The 25,701-nt window shown below is 35.4% G+C and overlaps 1 protein-coding gene across 1 annotated transcript; it reads left to right on the forward strand.

Annotated features, from left to right (window-relative positions):
- The first annotated feature begins 36 nt into the window (after window positions 1-36).
- On the forward strand, window positions 37-24,835 carry LOC121367750 (A-kinase anchor protein 10, mitochondrial-like). Its single transcript, XM_041492096.1, has 15 exons — window positions 37-185; window positions 2,979-3,110; window positions 6,778-6,843; window positions 7,301-7,966; window positions 8,859-8,957; window positions 10,277-10,361; window positions 11,796-11,919; window positions 13,383-13,519; window positions 14,336-14,480; window positions 16,852-16,966; window positions 17,544-17,715; window positions 18,436-18,518; window positions 19,856-19,890; window positions 21,919-22,120; window positions 22,995-24,835. The coding sequence occupies exons 1-14, from the start codon at window positions 170-172 to the stop codon at window positions 22,093-22,095; spliced, it is 2,052 nt and encodes a 683-aa protein (XP_041348030.1). The 5' UTR covers window positions 37-169; the 3' UTR covers window positions 22,096-22,120; window positions 22,995-24,835.
- The last annotated feature ends 866 nt before the right edge of the window (window positions 24,836-25,701 follow it).

Consider the following 25,701-nt stretch of genomic DNA (forward strand, 5'->3'; position numbering starts at 1 on the left):
ATTTATATTTCCAGTCAATTATCATGGCCGCTTCCGTGTTGGGAGTTCATTAATCTGTCAAATAACTTTTGAAAAATGTAAACATGCTGTTCCATTCTAACGATCACTTGGGCATAAATAACTTTAAAGTGCAGAATATGTCAACGAATCGTATAGATCGATTCTGACCATGTCGTTTTTCAGACGTAAGGGTATGGAGGTTTTTTTATTTTAGCAAGGATTGAGGGAAGAATCGCGGTAGGCGTTCCCAATCCCAGCATTCGTAATTCTTCTTCAAACTTTCTCCTTTTTTTTCTTTTCTTCTGCTTATCTTTAGACGCATTAATACTGTGTTATCCAAGTGCTAGAAAAACAACAACAACATTAGTGTAAAAGCTTAATAAAGTAGCATGACTTCGGTAAAACATAGTGCAGGGCGCACAGTAACTGATAGCTCGAGTAGTCTGAATCTTTGACGACTGTGTGATGGGCAGCAATTGCCAGAAAATTACATAGCTTGGTTTCTGACTGTAGCCAGGACTGTATATCTGTCCAAATGTCCGTCTTGCCCTCTACAGTCAGAGTACTCGGGCTAATTAACTGATTATTGTGAAAAACCATGAACCGGGCTACCCCATAAAGCAGTCTATTTACAGTGCTGTCCGGTGTATTGGCGCACCTCAGTATTCAAGGACCATTTTCTATGTGGACAGTATGAAATACTGAATAAAATGTGTCTCTCACCAATGAAGCAGTGCATAATCTGAAAAACACTACAAATTGGTTTATGTCTGTAGTAAATAAACATTTTAAAATGGTGCATAAATATAGGCACCCTCTTGTACATCCAAAACGATTTGCATGTCCGGTGATTCGGCGCAGTAGATGTGGATTGTTGACCCCGCTATTTATAGACCGCCCATGACCTCACTTTTAGCCCTAAATGCTACACTATTGTCCCAGAATTATTTTAGTACTTTTTTGTTTTGTTTTATTAAAAATATTACTATGAAAATGAATGATCACACATGACCCATCTCATGATCAGTTTCGGAATCGTTTTCTTGAGTGGCACAATACTGCAGATGCATACATGTTCATTGTCATGCATGGCTAAGATGCCTACATGGATTTTATTTTTCTCGGGTAGATTGTGCACACATGTGGATCTTATTTCGCTTTTATTTTCTATAACAATGTGACAGTTGTGAACTAAAATGATTGTCAATTAAAGTGTAAAACGTTCGTTTTGTTTGCATTTGTCTGTGTTTTCCTTTTCAATTTAAATAAAAAAAACTAACAAATATAATTACATTTATACTGTTTATTATAATTTAAAAAATGCGGGAAAGGTGTTTTAGACTGGTTTTAACATTCTTAATATCAATAAGGCTGATCTACTTCGCGTTTATATACATGAAAACAGGTGAATTATTTATTTTGAAATTATGATATAATTATTGATAATTCTAATATATATATTTTTAATTGCACCCATAACAATAAATATGTTGATACTTGATTACCCATTGAAAAAAGGAATTGAACTTTAATTCATTAAAAAAACAGAGAACATGACAACTTCCTAAGCATACTTAAGCAAAATGCCAAGTGCGCCGAATCACCGGAGGTGCCGATACACCGGACACGGTTGTACATTTAACTTGTTTTTAAGAAACCTGCATACAATTGAACTCTGACATCAAAATACTGTGTTGAATTAAAAAAAATAACTGAATGTTGTTTTTCTGCTGCAGGAAACCCAAGCAGGCATCGACTTTTGGGATTGTTTTTAGGATTCCGTCCAAAATCCTAGTTTAAATTAGCAGTCTGCTAAGTAGACATCCTCAGCCTGTGTTTGTGGCACAGTTCATGTGTCATTGGACCAAATGGAATAAACTAGGTGGTAAAATTTAACATACTCTATCTGAAATTGTAATAAAGGTATTTTCCATTTTATTTTAGTAATGATCCATTCCCAATTGTTAAATATATAGAGAATAACTGGTTAATGACGTCGGATATTTGCTTTTTGTTACATACCTATTCAATCTTACTATAGTGATAAAGGCCTTTTGAAACCGTGTAATAAATTTATCCTGTATCGCATATATGTGCAACCTGGACTGGAACTTTTATATGGGGAATTCCCTTTTTCTTTTTACTGCAGTTAGTGCCTTTTATTTACTTACATCATAGATATGATTTACAAATGATGTCATATTGTATTTGAAACATTACACAAGGCTGCCACAGAGTATGATTCTTAATGTTAAATGAATCCATGAAAGGAGTTTTGATCATAGATTTAACAAAGTGTTGTTATGACATTAAATTAAAAACTGTTTTTGTAAAACATAAAAGAATGTATGTAATAAATACAGAACTTTACATACGTTTTTTTCGCTTCCTATTTATTGCACTCGTTTATTTTGCGAAAGAACATAGCATGAGACCGCTACGCCGTCTCTTGGTATATATGCTTGCGCAAAATTTTGCGAAAGAACATAGCATGAGACCGCTACGCCATCTCATGGTATATATGCTTGCGCAAAATAAACTCTTGCAATAAATAGGAAGCAAAAACAACGTATGTGAAGTTCTGTATATATCCTGTGAAGGTAAGAATGGGAAATTATGTGAGACTTTGCTGAGCGGAATTTCTCATTCGACCTGAACAGGATAAAGCAGATATTCGATGTCATTATCTAGTTATTATCTTATCCTGCAAACCATAAAAATTAAGGGGAAAAGCTATTATATCTGTTATTTCAGCCACATTGTATGATGACCTAGAGGTCAAATGAGCAATTTTGTAATGTAGGCTATGCGTGTGACATCACATGAGTGACATCAAAAGTCATAACCTGCTATAGTAGCAGGATGTGACTTTGTTTTATCTGTCATCATATTCTGTCAATAGAAATGGTGGTTGCTGAATAAAATATAATAATATTATCCTATAGCATTGTTTTAATGTGCATTTTGTTTCCTTGCAGGGAAGCTCAAGGCAGAGGTCCCTGAAGCACTAGCTGTTTCACAAGTGGGCTTGAAGCGAACTCCATCAAACAGAAGTAATGCTAGTCCCAAAACACCGGGATCTGCGGACTCTTTCTTCAATGGTGACATTGGTAAAGTTCTGAATGTCTTTATTATATAGTACAGGTGTTTGGGAAATAAAAGTTTGTGTAACCCAAATATAGGTTATGCAAAAATATTTCAGATAACCCATTTCATTTGGCATAACCCGTTACAAATATATCATTATGTGAACAGTGACAAATGATAGTGTAAAATATTTTTAATGTCTTTATTTTTTTGGTGAGAATGAAAAATGGGTTATGCAAAACTAGACTTGTGCGAATGACGCACGAGCGAAACGATCGTTCGCACAATTTTCAGAGGCCTGTTTTATGACTGTATAATATATTAATATCAGGTTATTGCATTTTGATACATGTATCAAGGTTATTTGGTGAGGTTTAGCTGACTGCATAACAGGTGAGCTTCAGCGAACATGTTACACAATTATTAAACTAAGCCAAATAACCATGATATCAAAATGTAGCAACCTGATTTCTTTTTTATCATGCAACCCTTTTAAAGTTATATTTTTTACTTCTTTTCTGTGCTGGAGTGTTGTTAAACATTCATTCATTCATTCATTCATTCATTCTTTCATTCTTTCATTCATTCATTCATTCATTCATTCATTCATTCTTTTCTACCGGCCTTGGTGGCGTCGTGGCAGGCCATCGGTCTACAGGCTGGTAGGTACTGGGTTTGGATCCCAGTCGAGGCATGGGATTTTTAATCCAGATACCGACTCCAAACCCTGAGTGAGTGCTCCGCAAGGCTCAATGGGTAGGTGTAAACCACTTACACCAACCAGTGATCCATAACTGGTTCAACAAAGGCCATGGTTTGTGCTATCCTGCCTGTGGGAAGCGCAAATAAAAGATCCCTTGCTGCTAATCGGAAGAGTAGCCCATGTAGTGGCGACAGCGGGTTTCCTCTCAAAATCTGTGTGGTCCTTAACCATATGTCTGATGCCATATAACCGTAAATAAAATGTGTTGAGTGTGTCGTTAAATAAAACATTTCTTTCTTTCTTTCTTTCTTTCATTCTTTTCTGTGAAAATAAATATAAGTTTAGGTGTGACACAGTGAAAATCTACGTTACTGTCTGCTAGTGATTATGTGACGTCATATGCTGTTCCTTTGTAAACATTCTTAGGAAGCTACATGTTTTATTTGTTTCGAAATGTTTAATTCAAAATGCTGGCAAAGAATGGAGAATTGAAAAATAAAAGGTTTTTAATGTTATGGGAAGTGTAAATTATGATAGATAAGAATTATTCGTCATTTTTTGCTAATTTATCGATGTATAACAGTCACAAATTGTATAAATTCACGTAGCGTAAGCAAGGTGATTTTATACTAAATTTGTAACTGTTATACATCGATCAATTTGCTAAAGATAACAAACAATTCTTATAATTACAAACAGCACAACTTATTTAGTTAAAACTACACATAATTCATAAATTAGTTTCTAATGTTCTTCCCATGATCTGCTTTACATAATGACATCCCATTTGACGTAATGAAGTCATTTTCTGAGGTGTTTAGTATAAAATCCATCACTATGCTACACAATTTTATTCAGTTTGTGACAGTTGTACATTGATAAATTTATAAAAAAGGACAAACAAATTTTATATAATTACAAAGACAGGAACTTGTGCAGAGGGTGGTTAGGCTACAGCAGTCAAACCATCCCCTTAATCAAGCAAATGTTCTTTTTTTTTCAATACTTTTCGGGGGAAGCATGTCTTAACCCCTCATAAATTTTGCTAGCCACAGTTTAGCCCCCCACCCTCTTCTAAAATGTATGCATAAGTGCCTGGACACACCATATTTAGTTAAAATACACATAAATCAGCTTCTAGCGTCCTTTCGATGACTTGTTGTATATTTAAATGACCTCCCATCTGTGTAATGACATCATTTTCTGAGGTTTATCGAAGGAAAACATTAAGTTTTTCTTCAACGTCGTCCAATCAGCATTGAGAAAATTGTATAAACGTGGACATTTTGTATTTATATTTATTTAAATGCAGTACAATAGTTATTTCTTTGAATGGATGTTTGAAAATGAGCAAACATTCTACCTTAACATTAATAAACAACTGTCATGCACATGACTAATTTCCTACTAACCTCATAATATACAGTCATGCATGAAATTAATTTCCTAGTGACCTGATAAAACAGCACAGGCCCTAATCTAGAATTGAAAACATTGGAGAATCACTTCTCCCTTCCCAGGAGGAAGTCAGCGACTTCAACTTCTTTCTATCACTAATAACTTGATGACTTAAGCCAAATTTCAGCAAACAAAACCTGCATATCGCTAGCTAGATTAGGGCCCATTAGCAATGCCAAAGTTATCATGCTAGCAACGATGTTAATCAGGCAGTGATGTAATAACACTTCGAATTACCAGATGGGGGATATCGGGTCACAGGAAGTATGGTTCCCGTATAAACCTGTATACCAAAGTATATTGCCTACCAAGGTCGACAACAGTCACTTTTCGGACTTTTGTTTTGGCTTTGTACACAATAAATAAAATAAAACATATTCAGCAGTAATTTTTTTTATATGATATATTTGACAAAAGGTACTTTTTATTTATTTCATCTTTTAAAACTTATAATTAATATTCTGTCCAAAATTATGAAAAATAATGCTTGTTATAGAAATTTTACAGGGGTCAAGGTTAATAGACCAGTTTTTATTTTAATGTGACGAAGCAATGTAATAATACAGCTATTTTTTAATTTGAATGACGTCAGTATTCCAACGACGTCACTTTGCATCTTGTTACAATAACAAACTGGGTATATGATGTTTCCATTCTAAGAATGCTGGAAAAATTCCAATGCAAAATTGCTATTGAAATTTTTTTGTTTGAACATTACTAATGCACCTGAATGTATTTGAAGTAAATCTTGTGATTAAAAAAATTGTACCTTTTAAGAAATATGGATTTCAAGTGAAATTACTGTAAGTTATGTTATATTTATTGTGTACGAAGCCAAAACAAGGGTGCGAAAAGTGACTATCATCAGCCTTAATACTACAATTATTGTGAAGTTATTTAGCTAGATGTTCAGTGATTTAAATTTAATACAATTGATTACAGACAATTTGAACAGAATAAAAGATAGTATCAGATTTAAGCACCTTGTGAAATAATTTCATTTGTCAGTCAATAAAGCTTACAAGTGATAAGTTAAAATTATTTCACTTGGGACATAACTTTGATATTAACTGGTAACTCATTTATTACTGTCTATATTAACTGCAGTGCTTTTTGGATTTCATATTAATATTGTGAAAAAGAGAAGCGAGAATTCTACTTCAATTTACTTAATATTAGTCTCTTAACGGTCCAACTGGAGGGAACTATAGGTTTTGTCTCTGTCCATCTGTCCGTCTGTCTGTCCACCTGTCCCACATATAGTTTTGTGGACTTTTGTTTTGTACAATGTGACGTGGAATTTTGTGTATAGGTTTATCATGCAGAGATACAGATGAAGTTTGACTTTCATGGAAATATATTCAAGGACCATAACTCTGTCAAAAATGAATTTTATCTAAGTTTGGCCCTTAAACGTGGGAGATTTGTGGGGACCGGTAGAGGACATGTATTGTTTTAGCAGTACTGTCAGAATTCTTGTTTAAATTTGTATGTGTTGCTGAGTCCCTGCTTACTTTGTATATTTGTAGGTGTTCCTGATGCCCTGCTAACTTCAAGGCCAACTCAACTTCTACTCAGTAACACTGATAACCCGAGTAAGTGACGTACAGTAATATACTATTATGTTGTTGATACCACTACCCATCATAAAGGAAAGAAAACCGTTGTTAGTCAGGGTTCATATGGCTCATGGAAATCCTGAAAAATAATTTTCCAGGCTTGGAAAGTTGGGTTATGGAAAAAACACTTCATAGGGTTGACGTAAAAAGTATTGTATGGTATTACATGCTTTACACCTATAACTCATAATTCTTTGACAGTGGCCGACGCCATATAACCGTAAATAAAATGTGTTGAGTGCATCGTTAAATAAACCATTTCCTTCCTTCCTTCTTTGACAATGGAGAATTGGCTTAGAACTGTTTCTGTTTTGATGGATACTATTTATTTTTATCAAGGATTCTTGGGGAAAACACTATTTATAACATGCAGCAATACATTATAATTTCGATATTTTCAAGTTAATTTAAAATTTATGTGTATATTTATCAGGTTCATTTAATGGACAACTGAATTCTCCAATGAGGACATCATCCCGCCTGTCCAAAACATTGCAGGAAATTCTTCACGACAGAAATGCTGTTACTTGTTTCCTTGAATTCCTCGAATCACTCAAGGCGGGACATCTGCTGAAATTCTGGTTAGATGCAGAAAGTTTCCATGCTTCATCAGTTTTAAGAATGAGATCCCGCGCCATAAAAGGCAAAAGTTCCAGTGTTGCTAAAATGTCCCAAACTGATTCCCCAACCACTGAAATTTCCAACAGTTGTGCAGTTCAAGAAAGCCAAGATGCTATCAAAAGCAGAAATGAAAATGATTCCGGTTTTCCAAAAGATAAAGACTCCCTCACTGCCAAGTTTGAAAAGGAAAAACATTGTACGCTTTCAAACCAAAGTTCTGCTAACCCAGGTGATGTACATAGAAATAGAACTTCCAGTAGTAACAGTCTAGACAATTCCAGTCCAGCACTTGTGACCAACTTGAGTGATGAGCATAAGGGTAGGACCTCCAGTAGTGGTAGTTTAGAGAACTCGAACCAGCACAAAGAACGGGGACCCACTGACAGTGAGTCGGTTACCAATAACACAGAACCTACTGCAAAGAAAAAAGTCCGACCTCATTTATCAGAAGAAGAACTTCAGCAGAAGCTTAGAGAAAGTAAGATTTTACCGGTACCAGAAATGTGTTTGCTAAAATGGATAGTTATGATTATAGTTCTAAGTAATACAAATATACCGAACTTCGAAAGAAACATGCATATTTTAATATAAGTGTGTGTGTGTGTGTGTGTGTGTGTGTGTGTGTGTGTGATTTTGATGTATTTCTTTTTGCATGAAAAACATATTCGGTAAAAGACCAGTTGTCAAAATGGGCTTAAAATATGCTCAAGAAATTCAGAGACACAAAAAATACTGGGATTCAAACAGCATTTTAAATATATTAAAGAAAACTATATTAATATTTGCATTGTTTATTTTGTTCAGGATATTTAATATAAAATTTAGTTAAACAAGAGTAGTAGTCTATAGATCAATATTCCGCTAAATATAGAAGATAGTTATTGTTATAGAGATATGCCAGATATTTAATACATGTATTTAGAAGTGTATAAGATGTTTATTATTTATTTTTATATTGATAAATAAAATGTTAATTTATCATGTATTTACTTTTATGCTGACAAAACTGTATTTTTATTGACTCTTTACTTGTTGTTGAGTAAAGAGCCAGTAAATGCATTCATTTATTGGTTTGTATAAATTGTATAACTGGTGTTTTTATGTATATTATAAGATACGTGTAGGTTTTTGAATTATTTTTTCTATGTAAGTAGCAAGTGCTGTCAAATACCTATTTTGTTTTTAGTGTGTTCTAAGTGGGAACGATTAGGAGGAATTATAAAAATAAGACAAATTGGAAGCAAACAACTCTTTAATTATTACATGTAATGATTATGGTTTTATAAAATTTTATATTTTTTATTATCTTTTTTTTTTTTTTTTTTAAAGCAGATGTACAAGTTTATTATTTGTTTCTTTTTGAATTTCAGATGTACAAAGAGATGCAGTAACTGTTTTCACAAAGTATATTTCTCCGGATGCAACACACCCTATCAATGTCACTGAAAAGCTGAGAAATATCACAATAAGTAGGTTTTAATATCCCTGTTTATTACCCATATGGGCATTTCTTCCCCTAGATACGTTTGGACTTCATAAACAGTGCTTCACTATAGGCCTTTAATTGTTTCCATGGTGGAAGTCATGTCAACAACTAACTTACGTCATCAGCGATATGTGCATCACAGATATGACGCAACGCTGCTTCTTGTTCTCAACTTGCAAACTTATTTTCAACAACAGTATCATTCGAAAATCTTCCATAAAATGATAAATATTGAAAATGGGTAATAAATAGAATACCCAACTCACTAATCAGCAATTCGTTTATCTTGCACTCGTGAGTTAATGTTGTTCTACCCTCACCTACAATATCAGTTCACGAGTGCAAGATAATGGTATTGCTGAGTAGAGAGTTGAATATTCTCTAATTTGTCTACCAGTAAGTTATTCAATCAATTATTAAAAAATGTTTCTTCCTGGAGTGGAACCTAGGACAGTTGGTAGAACGCTCGCTTTAGGTGCATGGATCATAGGATTGAACCCCTACCTACCCCCACCCCCCCCACCCCCCAGGTGTTTTCCCATCCCAACAACCAGTGACTCATGACTGGCTGATAAAAGGCTGATAAAATATTCCTTGCCAGGTTTTTCTCTGAAACTATGTGTCGGAATTATCCTATATCTGACAGGGCTATAGCTCTGGGTGAGTGGAACCTTTCTTCAAATTATCTATTAAATTTTTAAAAATGTAGAATCGTAGTTCTTTTCTAACAAAGTATCCACTATTACATGAATTTATTTCACCAAATTAAAATAAAATTTCGCCAGTTTTTCTTAAAATTTGCATTTGGTGAATGTGGCGAGTGCGAGAGCTGGCCCTGTGTGACATGGAATAGCCAGTGCTTAATACATCACTGTGCATTTGGTGTATGTGGCGAGTGCGAGAGCTGGCCCTGTGTGACATGGAATAGCCAGTGCTTAATACATCACTGTGCATTTGGTGAATGTGGCGAGTGCGAGAGCTGGCCCTGTGTGACATGGAATAGCCAGTGCTTAATACATCACTGTGCATTTGGTGTATGTGGCGAGTGCGAGAGCTGGCCCTGTGTGACATGGAATAGCCAGTGCTTAATACATCACTGTGCATTTGGTGTATGTGGCAAGTGCGAGAGCTGGCCCTGTGTGACATGGAATAGCCAGTGCTTAATACATCACTGTGCATTTGGTGTATGTGGCGAGTGCGAGAGCTGGCCCTGTGTGACATGGAATAGCCAGTGCTTAATAAATCGCTATGCCTCACTGGTGTCGTTAAACAAAACAAACTTTTAACTTTTATTCGTTCCAGGTCGAATTTGTAAGGAAGATGGGGAAGTTGACCCATCAAGTTTTGCTGACTGTCAGCAGTTTGTTGTTGAGAAGATGAACACAGAGTATGTCCTTCACTTCTGTCGTCTTTATACAACCACTGTTTTTATATTAGCCACGATGCAGCGAACTGTTTAAGGTTACACACCACCATTAATTACTCCATGCAGTTCAGTTTTCAATTTCTGTGTCAGAATATATTCTGTGAAAAATACAACACTATCGAGAGGGTCATGTGACTACTAATTTTAGGGAGTGCTCTCAACTGACAACAGGTTTCGCACAGGCCTGGAAAAGTCCTTGAACTTTGACGTAGTACTTGAAAAGTACTGGAATTTTGCAAATTCAGAAAAGGTCCTGGAAAAGTACTGAAATTTCATTAAGAACTACTTAAAAATTGCCGAAATGTACTTGAGGTTTTTTTTACAAGCAGAATGTCTCTCTTACTGATTAAAATCTGGAAAAATAATAAGTATTTGCTGACGTATTTCTCGGGTATTTGTCGTAAACCCGGAACTGATATGTGTTGCTGCCGATATAGATAGACTGGCATACAAGTCCTTGTTGCGCTTGCTATATGCACCACAGTGTGAAGATTAAAGTAGACTAGGCTGCTGTCTACTGGAAACAGCACATTACTAATAGTTGAACCGGTTTATGAGCGAGACAGGTAATCAGTCATTCCCACTGCGTCTAGAAAATGGCAGCAGTTTGTTGAATAGGGGGATTGTCAGTGACTCATGAATATGAATGGAAAACGGGGCCATTGTGTCTACAACCTCAAGTGGGAGACCAATTCATCATACGAGAATTGGGTCAATGTAAATGTGTGCTGAGAAACGGTTAGCTGTAGTTAACTAGTGATGTGTGTGTGTTAAACTGCTTGTAACATTGTGCCAAAGACTACTTGAAAAACTGAAAAATATACTTGAAAAGTACTGGAATTTCTGTTCACCAGGTCTGTATGAACTATGGACAAGTACCCCATAAAAAAAAATCAATATTATACATATGTCGACCATTAAGTGTTCAGTTAACAGCCCCCATGCCTGATACCACCTCGTGTTGCTGTAATACAAGTGGCACTATACCTCGGTGGATCCATTCAGCTGATTGGGTTTTTTCTCATTCGAACCAGTGCACCACAACTGGTCAAAGGCCATGGTATGTGCTTTCCTGTCTGTGTAAAAAACTAAATAAAAGATCCCTCGCTGCTTTAGAAAAAATGTAGCAATTTCCTCTGATGACTAAAAGTCAAAATTACCAAATGTTTGACATCCAGTAGCTGATGATTACTTAATCAATGTGCTCTAGTGGTATTGTTAAACAAAATAAACTTTTTCTTTCTTTACATTCTAAAAGTCAAAATTACAAACTTCAGGATCATCAAAATTTTGTTATCGTGTTATCAAACAATCAGTTAACTAGTATATGAAAACGGCATGAACGAAGTTCTGGTTGCCTAATATTTTGAAATATCGATCATCCCCTGATTTCAGGTACTACCGGGGCTTTCTAGACAGCGTGTTCCACTGTAAACACCAGGTGGATGTCCTGACAGGTGGGAAGGTTTACCTGGCGGACTTCCTCTACAGCGAGTTTGCCCTCTCCTATTTCATGGAGGTATGTCATGCTGAGAGAAACATTTCAATTATTGACTTATATACTAATAACATATTAACGTAATATTGTAAAACTACAATGAAGATGATGTAATATATTGTTTTATTATCCATATGGTTCAACATAACCGAGTTAATAATAATCATACGAAGCACATGTGTAATAACAAGTGTAATGACGTAAGTTTGGGAAGTGACGTCATAACATGACGTTGCTTCTCCAGTACTAGCTTAGACTGTACATTTGAAATATGACGTCATTTCATCGTCTCCTTCTAGTTGTGGCTGAAACATTCAGTATAAAGAAAATAATAATATGGATAATAAAGAAATTATTACTCCCGTGTGAGTCGTACTGATTTTACGAAACTCGTGTCAGGATTCATGTATTACCCTCATTCTTGCTCGGGCAATACAAAAATCTTGACACTCATTTCGTAAAATTAGTACGGCACAAGCTCGTACAATAATCTCTATACATGTATGTTGTGTATATTACATACATTGTGTATATTCACAAAATTCCACATTAAATCATATTTGGCGAGTGTCAGCTTAAACCCTGTATATTTCCATGTTAGGGTATTGTTCTTTATTCTATTCGTGCGTTCACCCACACCTGTCACACCAGCTGCTCTTATCTTTGATATTAAAAATCACGGAGAACGGGTAATGTCTGCAGCACTAAAAGTTTCTAGATGGTCAGCCATCCAAGTATTAATCAAACGTACATGTAAAATCACTTAACTGAGAGAGTAGCGAAAATGGGTGCATCATCATGGTAAGCCTATGGTGACAGATACATTTAAAGTTTTCTCAATGCCATAGGCAGTTGATTTCTTTATGGTTCTGTTTATGAATAGGGCACTGCTTCTTTGACATTCATTTGACAGAATATTTTATGATATTTATGATATTACATGGCAATATTGAACTTATATTGGAAGACATTTTAAACAGCAGGGCTAGCTCTGCCACTCAACAAATTCACCAACTGCAAATTTTGACAAAAATTGGTGAATTTTATTTCAATATGGTGAAAAATATTGTGTTATAATTTATATTTTGTTGGTAAATAGCTATACGTTTGGCATTTTTAAGTTAACCTTTTGATAAAATTAATTATTCTTATTATTACTGTATGATTTTCTTAACTCTAGCCCTAAACGTAACCCATTTTCTTTCTGGGAGAGGCCTCCATACCCCCTGTTGATTGTGGTTGCATTCAATTCCACAGCTTCATACCCAAACATTTCTTTCTGGCAGAATCTGGCTGTTACATGGAAATGACCAAGACATTTGTGTCTACCATTTATTGTTGAAATAATAATTTAAAAAATGTTTTCCAGTTACAAGGTTTAATCTGTGTTGATGCATGTAAAAAAGCTAAAAACATTTTGCCATGCAATGTAAACAAACTGATTTGGTATTTTTTATTACATTCAGTAATGCTGTGTGTTTCAGTTTATGGAACAGGAAGGTGGGAGTCAACTGCTACAGTTCTGGTTGGCGGCTGACAACTTTCAGCAGCACCTGACTACTCAGCGGGGCTCGTATGATGGAATTCAGGCCCAGAACGATGCCATGATTCTCTACGACAAGTATGGCTCCGTAATTATTACTTTGTGCCTAGTGTGACTCTCACATTTCTTCCTCTGTTATATCTGGTTTGAAGAAGATTGCTTTTTGTTGCTAGTGGGGACATACAAAATCATAAGCGTATGAGATGGGGGGGGGGGGGGTGAGGGGTGAGCAAAAATTACACAGATATTCGGGCAAAATGTGCTAACCTAAGACCTTTTTACCATGCATTTGTATTGATCTTCCCTCAAAATTAGTTGCAGTCCATGTAAAAAGGCGTAGTCATTCGTTTGCAATCCTATATAGGTGTGTGGTAGTAATGCTAATATGAATAAATGTTGTTATCCAGATTCTGGCATTTTCGTTTTATTATGGCAAAATCCAGCCTGCCCCCCTATAAAAATGGGAGCCCGTACGCTTATGTATATAATTAGCTACCCCCTGTGATCAGTTTTGGAATAATCCTTTTACCTAAATTGTGTTACTTTTGTTTAGATGTCACTCATACAGGTACATTACATGCATGTTATCTCCCGTTAATCTCCCGTTACTACTTTCTGAGATGTTTGTAACTGCTTTGTAGAGACATTTTAAAATAGCAACAGTTGTTGTTTAATTGTGCTGATGGGTGGTGTTGTTAATGAAAATATACAAGTTTATTAAGACTGCAGTTTGTTGCTTAAAAATTAGTTAATTTCTGAAAAGTCGAGATTTTAATTTTTTTTCACAATGATTAATTAAAGCAATATCTATATCTGTGTATGTTCCTAAAATTAAACAAGATCCTTTAATATTTTTCTTTGTACACTGAATTATAATGATTTCTCTATTTGTAGGTATTTTTCACTTCAAGCCACTGAACCTCTTGGGTTTGATGACAAGACGCGTTTTGAGGTCGAGGGAAACATCTGCAGAGAAGCTGGCCCACTTCCCGACTGTTTTGCCAAACCAAGAGATATAGTTCTACATACTCTAGACAAGGTGTGCTTTCTCAATACTCTTAACTCTATTCTTAAAACAATTCTGTTAGCTGTAACATGACCTGCTCATGAAAATAACACCAAACTACTTCAGGTAAGGACAAGCTCATTTGGCCTGATGGACAGAAATATTTTGAAATTCATTTTGGCAATGATCAGAAAACAAGTGTAAATCAAAGCTTATGTTAGGCTGGTGTTTGATTGGAACCACCAGCCTTGGTGGTGTCGTGGTTAAGCCATCGGACATACGGCTGGTAGATACAGGGATCACAGCCCAGTATCGGCTCCTACCCAGAGCAAGTTTTAACTACTCAATGGGTAGGTGTAAGACCACTACACCCTCTTCTCTCTCACTAACAACTAACCCACTCTCCTGGACAGACATCTCAGATAACTGAGGTGTGTGCCCAGGAGACCTTGCTTAAACCTTAATTGGATATAAGCATAAAAATAAGTTTAAATGAAATGAAATAAAATGACTGGAACCAGAGGGTATTGGAGAAACGGTAGTTGTCTCCCCTTTTTAGATGGGACCATGAATGTACTTGAAGGTGAGTTTATAGAAGGCATGCTCATGAGATTAAAAGCAGATTGTCAAATGCCATACAGATCATTCCTGAAGGTCCAAGTCCTGTCAATATACATTTGGTGGATTGGTTCTGTAAGGACAAAGATGGTTGTGTTCCCTTTGCAGATTGGTTACTCAGTGATTATATGTTAGTAAAAAGAAGTAAGTTGTCTCCTCTTTGCAAATATATTTTTTCCTATTTTTAATCAGACAATGTATTTATGCAGGTACATTTTCCAGTTTTTATCAGACAGTGTGTTATTCCAGGTATATTTTCCAGTTTTTATCAGACAGTGTGTTATTGCAGGTATATTTTCCAGTTTTTAATCAGACAGTGTGTGTTATTGTAGATATATTTTCCAGTTTTTATCAGACAGTGTGTTATTGCAGGTATATTTTCCAGTTTTTATCAGACAGTGTTATTGCAGGCAGGGGTGGGGAAAAATAAAATTGTCAATCGGTCCCGCTTGATGGTTTCATTAACGGGGAGGGGGGGGGGGGGGGGGAAGAAAGGAATAAAAAAATAACATTTTTTTTATCACATCAGTGGGAAAAAAACACCCCACAAATTGTATATATTTTACATAATGGAATAAATAATATAAAAAAGGAATAAAAGTTATGAATTTAAATCCCATATATGTATAAAAAGTACGAGTATTCAGTACGGTGTCCTGAAAATTCATAAAAGATCGCACCGTTGAAGCGTTTGACAGCCTGAGCTAGCACATGTTTAGACAAAGAGATTAATAACGTCATCACTGATTGGATGAAATCTGACCTCTACTGGCTCTTGAGATAACCAGTACATGTAGCTGTTCTGCTTACTCCCACTTGTTAACAAGAAAGTGGAAACCTTTTGTTAATTTTAAAATCCTTTATAATTATTGGATAGACTACATTGAACAGTCAACAATAAATACATTTATTGATTATTTCAGTATATTTTATGCTATTTCAAGCAGTTTGTATTGCACAAAAGTCTCTTGCTTCCGACAGGGACACTCGACCCGACAAAGCTCCGTACATAGGTGTTGACAGGTGTTGATTGTAACCAGTTGCAAACTCTGGGTCCTTTGTTTTAATTGGAGTGTAATACCTTGATGGCTCTCTCACCAAGAATGGTGTTATTGTTAACGTCTGTTTTATCTCTTGACTGGCTCAGCAACTTTGACAAAATTAATGTTTAGCCTAGTGGCTGTGGATTGACACTACTGTAGGTCTGACTTCAGTGAATGACGATATATACTTAGGCAGACTTTAAAATCACAGACGTCTGAAACACAAGCTATACTGACCACTATTTATTATTTTAAATCATGCATGAGATACCGATGTCTGGGCAGGCCGGTCCACTTGACGGATAAGAAATTGTTCCAATAATAGAAATGGACAGGTGGTTCGGACCGACAAGAATGACAAAAGTGGGACCGGCAAACACACGTTTTTAAAAAATAATTTCGGTCTCAGAGATCGAGAATCGGTCCCAGACCGGCAGAAAAGGGCTTTTCCCCACCCCTGATTGCAGGTATATTTTCCAGTTTTTATCAGTGTGTTATTGCAGGTATATTTTTCAGTTTTTATCACACACTGTGTTATTGCAGGTATGTTTTCCAGTTTTTATCAGACAGTGTGTTATTGCAGATATATTTTCCAGTTTTTATCAGACAGTGTGTTATTGCAGGTATATTTTCCTGTTTTTATCACACAGTGTGTTATTGCAGGTATATTTTTCAATTTTTATCAGACAGTGTGTTATTGCAGGTATATTTTCCAGTTTTTATCAGACAGTGTGTTATTGCAGGTATATTTTCAAAATTTCATCAAGAGTGAGATGTATTACAAGTTTCTGTCGGATCTCGTCACCACTGTTCAAGTGTCACATGACATGCCACTGAAACCTAAACACAAAAGAGAAGGTTTGTGATTTGTTCTACTTATAACTTTTGTCATTTGCTTATGCTAGAAGTTAGACTTGCTTATTGTCTGTTGTCCGTCAGTCATCAGTCCATCGTTTCTTTTGAAGTCTTTATATTCTCTAAGAGATTTGGTTGGATTATTCTGAATCTTGGTGAATTACTTCACCAGGGCACTGTCTACAAACTAATAGATATTTCAGTAATTGTGAAATTTTAATTTTTTATTAAATGTTTTTAAATTTAATTATCATCTACTAGTGACAAAATTGAAAATTAAACAGCTGAGCTATTGAGGCCAGTAGGCCTCTTGTTTCCCATTTTGAAATAACACGGAAAGATGAGCTGTTTGTATGAAACATTGTAATGTTATTAGAGTACATCAATGATCATAGAAATACTTCAGAAAATCTTTATGATGCCATATAACTGTAAATAAAATGTATTGAGCGCGTTGTTAAATGAAACATTTTCTTCAGAAAAATCCTTAAAACAGTCACGGAAAATGCCTTTTAAAAGTGATAAAAATAATGAAATTTGTTTGAGAACAAAACTTATGAACCATGGTACTGAATTACAGCGAGTGATACGTCGTCTCAACACAGCGGGAGCAGTGGCAGTCTCGGAACAGACAGCCTTGGGTCGAAGAATGCACAACAAAACAAGAAATTGTCTAAAAACACAGCTGATGATATGAGGTTCGACGCTATTTTACTTAACCCTGACGAACTCTGGAAGAGACCAGATACTGGGTATGTAAATGTATTAAATGTATTAAATATACTACTGATAGATAACTGTAATTTAATATAGGTAATTTGTGCAATAATATTCAAAGGACCTGTTTCATATCTGTATTGGACTGACAGAATGCTGAATTTGGTGATAAAAATGAATTTGAGAATATGAAGTAAATAGGTTGTACTAGTGTTTGCAAAGTTAAAGTTTGGTTTGTTTAACGACACCACTAGAGCACATATCTGACGCCATATAACCGTAAATAAAATGTATTGAGTGCACCGTTAAATAAAACGTTTCCTTTCCTTTCCACTAAAGCACATTGATAAATTAATGAACAGCTATTGGATTTCAACTTGTTTTTTATAATTCTGTAATACTTACATACATGAGTTCGGCAATCAAAATTTAGTCTAGAACAGTATACTTGTACTTTTCAAATACATGAATAACATTTTGGTGACTCTACTAAGGGTGCGACTTTTAGTTTTAGAACGTAACGATTCACCAGGTAACCAACTGGCAGTTCCTGTCATTTTGAACTTGCGTAATCAAACAGAAAACATTCACGTGGAATATTGTGGCTTGTAGTTCACAGGATCGTTTGCTCTGAGTGAACAATTTTCATAATGTTTTTGTCATGACTGGTACAATACCAATATTGTGATGTTCTATCTAAAATACATGTATTAGCACGAGTTCAGATTTCACATGTTTTCAACCTCTTCTTCCAGGCCTATGTCTTTAGGTGAGGTGAACCATCTTGGCCAGTTCATATCCCAGCTTGCTCCAGTGCCCGATCAAGATAAAAAGAAAGGTGAGTATCATAGCCTCAGTTACTAATGTGTGTGTCAGAAAACAGAAGGCAAAAGACAAATGTAGAATATACAGGTATTGAATTTGTAGATTTAAAAAAATGTGAATCCTAAAAATCATGTAATATATATATTAATGGAAAGAAATAAGGGAACATACAAATACATGTAGTAACAGCAAATATTGACAGCTACCTCAACCCTCATCGATGGTGTCAGGAAATTAACCATCTTACGGACATTCAGTCACGTTACATCTCTGCATCTTATGGAGGCATACATGTAACTACTTGAATAGTGAATTAAATATGGTCTCAAATGCCACGTCTTCTCTTAGTTTCTGCCATCAGTTTAGATATTTTGGGATTCCATTTTATAATTGTACACTACCCATCCAAATTGTGGGAATCCTGCTAAATTCACACATTGGATGCTAAAATTGATAACTTAAGCTAGGTATTGTACATGCACATGTAATTTAATGGGGGGGAAAAGATGTAATTGCCAAAAATATTTTACACTGCCTAATAACCAGAATCGGTGTCAGGATCCCTATCATATTGCATCCCAGGTATTGGTGGGGGGGTTGGGGGGGGAGGGCAGCAGTGCACCACGACTGGTACATCAAAGGCCGTGGTATGTTTTATCCTGTCTATGGGGTGGTGCATATAAAAGATCCCTTGCTGCTAATCGAAAAGAGTAACCCATGAACTGGCGACAGTGGGTTTCCTCCCTCAATATCTGTGTGGTCCTTAACCATATGTCTGATGCCATATAACCATAAATAAAATGTGTTGAGTGCGTCGTTAAATAAACCATTTCCTTCCCCAGTATTGGGATATGTATCGTATTGTGACTTATCCATATTGTTACACTCCTAGTGCTTTAATAAGTGACTGCAGTGCTGTAGACATTAAGCAGAACTCCACGACTGGTCATTGGATTAATATAGACTTTAACACTTCTCTTTTTATGTATACTGACGTCCAAAAAAAACTACATATATACCAATACTCTCGGAGAATACTGAAGAAAAAACAAAATATGTTGCATGTTCCAAACATATATTCATGAGAGTGGTGTGTTGGGATGTTGGGGACAAAATTTCATTCCATAAAAGCAGAAACATATTTAATGACTGTCATTTTATTTTCATTATCCAAATTATAAAGGAAATTAAATACATTTTTCTTGATATAGTTTCTTTTGGACATCAGCATATTTTTAACATCATGCTTTGTTTATTAGCAATAACATCTCCATTTGAAAACCATTCCATGTTTTGTGTGAAATCTAGCATACTAATTATTACTATGTATTTCACCATTATTATCTTCAGGTCGATTTTTTAAGAAGAGAGAAGCAAAGAGAAAGGTCTGTACATCTTGTTTTACATTCCAGAACTCTTATCAGTTTGGGTTCCATTAATCATGGATGATAATACACTGAAATATACATATTAAGAAAACCAAGAAAAATTTGCATTATTGGAATGTTTTATATACAAGGTTGCATGGGTGTATTTGTTTAGCAAGTGATAATAACTAGACTTCAGTCAAACATTACAGGTGGTGCGGAAAGATTAAAAAATGATGTTCTACACTGTGTTTTACTGTTATAGATATTTAATATACCTCCTATCTCAACCCATAAAATCAAAAGTTAGAGGTATTTCTGATTTCAACAGTTTGCCTAGGACTCGAAGATAATGCACTAGCAGTGATACAGCCTGATCCTTTGTTTAAATTATTTATGAGGAAATGATATGCTTTTGCTCCGATATTCACATTAGACAGTTTTGTTGTAAAACATTAAAAGCAAATAATGATCATTGTAAAATAACTGCTATATAATACATTATGCTCTGGTCAAGTGATTGACATTTTAGTTCAGTTGAAAATGAATTCTATAACTAGGTCAAATGAATACTGTAGATCCTGAAATTAACACGTCCCTAAATTAATGCGAATAACGGTGGGCAGACGAAAATGTGATATGAAATTAATGGGAGTAGCCTCCCTTTGAAATATTACTTTCCTAGCAACACACATCTGTACTTTTTGGTTAAATCCGAGTTACAGGTGTCTTCATTGAGATCAACTCACTAACATGTCTGTGTACACATCAATTAACCTCTTTAGTCCCAAGTGTGTTTAGTGAGATCAACTCAAAGCATATTTTTGCAACATTCATTTACGTAACGTATATAGTTACCTAAATCTGATTAAACATTAGCATATATGTAACTTTACAAATGTATCTTCCTAAGAATGTAGACATATTTCAAAGTCATAACAAAAGAACAATTCACCCAACTAAGTTACGGTGAACTTGGATAGTGAAATCAAAGAAACGGTCAATCTCAGGATTAGTGTGCCAAAATCCATTCACGCGCGCTGTATCATGTTGGCTTTTGACAGGATGGCCAAAGACCCTGTAATCGTCACACGTGGCTGGCATCTTGCTGGACTATTGGACAATTGTGTGTCTCGCCTATGATGAATTGTGCTCCAGTTTTATAAATGTATAATTTAGAATTTTAATCTTTGTTTGTTTTCATCGAGTGTGACACATAGTTTGCTGGACTATTCAACAATTAGTTAGACTAGCCTACAATGAATTGTTTTTCAGTTGTGTTATATATTAGAATTTTAATCTTTGTTTTGTTTTAATAATGTGGGACACATAGATAAAACATAGAAATTAATGCGAATAACATGAGCTCGCATTTTTCGCTTAATATTATGATCACATTAATTTCAGGATCTACAGTATATGTTCAGAGTAATCGTAAATCATAAGAATTAACAACCCTGTTTTCTAAAGCAAGCCCACGTCAAAGTTTATTTTAATTGTTGGTACTTGAGCTCAGTGGTATACCTCTCCCCTCATTGCTTTTTTCATCATCTCAACCAGTGCCACAAGACTGATACATCAAAGGCCATGGTATTTACTATCCTGCATGTACTCTTTGGTAGGAGTGACCATTTGGCATGAGTGGAGTTCTTCTTTTTACCAATTGTCATAATAACCATAATTAGATGCTAAATAGCTGAAGTTGAAAATGAGCCGAGGTGTTCTTAAATTTAAAAATGTTAAATATGTCTTTCCTTTCCTTATTAGTATTTTTCTCATTCCAACCAGTGCACCACAACTGGTCAAAGGCCGTAGTTTGAGCTTTCTTGTCTGTACGAAAGTGCATATAAAAGATACCTTGCTGCATTAAGAAAAATGTAGTGGGTTTCCTCTGATGACTACATGTCACAATTACCAAATGTTTGACATCCAATAGCTGATGATTAATTAATCAATGTTCTCTAGTGGTGTCATTAAACAAAACAGGCTTTAACTTTAACTTTTTTCCTTGTTGGTACTGTGTTTATATGTAGTATAATATTACAGGAGGAAGAAGAGATGGCTTTGAAGATAGCGGAGATGATAATTAACGACGTGAAGACAATGACACAAACAGGTGATATCTGTGCTGGGCGCGCGTCGTCATATTTGGACAGCAGTCCCAGCGCCAATAGTGGGCAGACAGTACCATCGTCAAGTCATCAGCCCGGTGCCAGTTCTTGACAGTGACTGTAATATTTCTGAGGAGGTAAGTGGCTGATGTTTTTATTAGTACTGTCTTATATTTCTGTTGCACTGACCTCGGTGGCAATCCAGTTACGGCATTGGTCTGTAGGTTAGTAGATAATGCGTTCGCTCCCTAATACTGACTCTCATCCAAGTGAACTGACCTTGGTGGCATAGCAGTTACGACATCCAGTGTTTAGGTTAATAAATACTGCGTTCACTCCCTAGTACTGGCTCTCATCCAAGTCTCTCATCAAAGTGCACTGACCTTGGTGGCATAGCAGTTACGACATCGGTCTGTAGGTTGGTAGATACTGCATTCACTCCCTAGTACTGGCTGTCGACCAGTGCAATGTTTTACAGCTCATCGGAGGATGTGTAAGGCCACGTCTTTCTAACCACTAACAACTAACCATCATCCTGGACAAATATCTGAGATCGATATACGGCAGTGGACCCATTCTGTAATTGGGTATTTTCCCATCCCAACTAGTGCCCCACGACTCAAATATCAAAGGCTATGGTATGTGCTGTTCTCCGTGGGAAAGTGCATATAAAAGATAGCAGGTTTCCTCTAAGACTTTTGTTATATGTCAGAATTAAAAATATTTGACATCCAATAGCTGATGATAAAAAAACAAATCAATGTGCTTTATCTTTTGTAACAATCATTTAACGTGTACAGATGGGTCATTAAAACCATTCCTTTCCTAACACAGCAGATTTCTTCTTTCACATGCTAGAGAGCTTTTATTATTTTCACTTCATGGCAGATTATTTTCATCTCATTCCAGTCATAACTTGTTTGTGATAATTCTGCTTTTCTAGTTCCAGTTTTTTTCATTTTTGGCTATTCTAATTCATTGTATTAATTTTGTGTGTGTTTTCTTCCACAGGTAATAATCAGCTTGGTGCCATATGTGAATTATATGTAGATTCTTCAGTCTTCCAGAGAACAGTTTTAGACAGCTAGTAAAATGTTATGACTTACAAAGACATTTTAGTTTATGTAAATTTACCAGTCATATACCTAACCCAGGGATCATATAACTACAATATAGCAGTCTGAGCCCATGCTTATAAAACTTTTAGAGTCCAGATTCAATCTGTAATATCAATTTGTATGGCGTTGTCATGACATTAGTATCTCAGACTCTGGAGTCTAGACTCTAAAAAATTTATAAGCACCAGGCCTGGTCTCAATGCTTATAAATGTTTTAGAAGTCTGGACTCCCAGACTCCATGCTTACAGAACTTTAGTACATACCCAGGGCTTTAATACAGTCTCGCCCATACAAATGACATTTAGTTGTTTTCAAGGCCCATGCTACGAACAGTTCCAGAACTGATCAGATGGTGCTGGCAGAAGGCAAATATTTTGGATGACCATTATCCATAAAATAAAATTGTATTAAATCAAGTTTTATTAAATTCCCATTATAATCATTACAGTTTAAAGGCATCCCATTGATTCAGCTGTAACATCTGAGTTTGTTCTTTACTCAATCAGGGTATGAACAAACAAAAAGTAATGGAAAACATTTGTGTGAACAGCCAAGCTGAATCACAGAGTTTACATGCTTTTTTTGTTTATATCCTGATAAACCTAAACCAAATAACAGACAAGTCGTTAAATGCATCAAGACTATAATATTTCAGACCCATCAAGTATGAACTAATAGTTCCAGTGCCTCTCACCTCTGCCATGTGATCATTCTAGAACTTTTAGTCCACAGACAAGACTTGTACATGTACCTATATACATTTAGTAAGCCACTAAAATGATTGATTGGATTATAGCAATCCTGGCCTGGTGCTTTTAAAACTTGTAGACATGACAATGCCATACAAATTCTATGTATTTTACGTCATTAGAGATTCAGTCTGGACTCAGTTTTATAAGCATGGGCCTAGGACCTTTAAGAGCCAACTGATGTTACTGTCTGTGGATGTGGATACTTTTTGACATGCTTCCATTTTTAGAACTGTTCAAGCACGCCTGTCATGGGCACAATCTCTGACTTCAACAGAGAGTTCTGTCCAAGATGGGGTGTTACTGTCTGAGACCTAACGTAATAAAGATGGCCTCGGTCTGAATAAAATTTTATAAGCAGGAGTACCGGTATAAATTTCTTCCACAAATTGCCAAAGAGTTTATAATATTAATCATTACTTAGTTTTAGTTGTAGTTAATGTTTGTCTCTGCTGTATGAAGTAAAAGTAAAAAAGTGAGAGACAGGTATTACTTTTCTATGGCATCAACTTTTGTACTTTTCTCCATGTTAAAAGTTTTGCATTTATCTTGATTTGTGACAGACAATAACTTGATGTATGGTAACATCTGTGAATGTTCATCACAATGTATGTGTGGCTGAACAGAGCTGGATGTTTACATTCTTATCTCAATGAACCAAAACAGTTTTAAGCCATGCCTACTTCCTATCTCACTCGCAGTACTTTTCTGCAAATAACCCAGACTATTCAGGCAACTATGTTTACAGATTAGACTAAAGTCAATGACAGTATATTCTGGCACCATTTTCTGGGCTTCACACACAATGAATATCATATATTTTGTCAGTTATTATTTCAAAAGCACTTTTCCTTTTCTTTTTCCTTCAAGCCAAGGTGAAATTATTGGAAAAGATGCTTAGTGGAGGCTGGGGTGGGCTATAAAGATAGAAATGTTTCCATTTAAGACAAACTTGTTCAGTAACGTTGATGTTCTAAATTTGTCTTCCCCCCCCCCCCCCCCCCCCATCCATTAAACTAGTTATCTATCTATCTAATTTCTTTTTGACCGCCGAATCTAATCTAGCGACCAAATTTAATGAGTAGATTTTATTTTTATTAATTATATTAATTAGAGATGCGCATCAAAATTTTAAAGGCCCACTATTTAATTTTTGGATGTAAATTTCAAAATTGTCCCCTTAATTTTTTCTGTCCCGGAGCAAGTCACTGGCTATCTAGAGACAGGCCCCAGGACGGACATGCTCGAAACTCTAGTGGTATATGAGCATGTAAAAATTATTCGCACTCGCACTCTAAATTTGTGTTAATATTTAAATTTATTAATAAGAAGACTAGTATGTTTATGTGTTAAAGGTTGGTTCTTGTTTGCATATTTTAGTTTATCTAACAGTTAATTGAAATCTAATACAAGTTAATTACTTAATCTTGTTGTTTGTTATTTTTAAACTGGTTAAATATTTCATCATGTTTGTTGTACTTGGTACTTAAGATGATACATGTATGTGTGTCAAAGTGACATTGCCATTCGACAATTGCATATCAAACAGTTTTTTGTAGATAGACACACATTTTAATGATATTTATGTAAACAACACTAAAAACATATTCAGTGCTAAAAACTATATACTCTAATAAATCCTATTTCTGAAATATGTTATAAAATTAAATTATAAGAATGGACAACCATTATTTTTGGTTCATGCAAGTATGGACTGAAAAAAAAGAATGTCAACACTTTGTATAACTCAATCTTCTACATGGAGTTATTCGGTGTGCAAGTCCATTCTTTTGATTCATGAATACTTTAATGAACCGAAAAATAATTGCAGTCAGTTCTTAATTCAGTGC

This window comes from Gigantopelta aegis, chromosome 3 (assembly GCF_016097555.1).
Source record: "Gigantopelta aegis isolate Gae_Host chromosome 3, Gae_host_genome, whole genome shotgun sequence".
NCBI classification, from domain to species: Eukaryota; Metazoa; Mollusca; class Gastropoda; order Neomphalida; family Peltospiridae; genus Gigantopelta; species Gigantopelta aegis.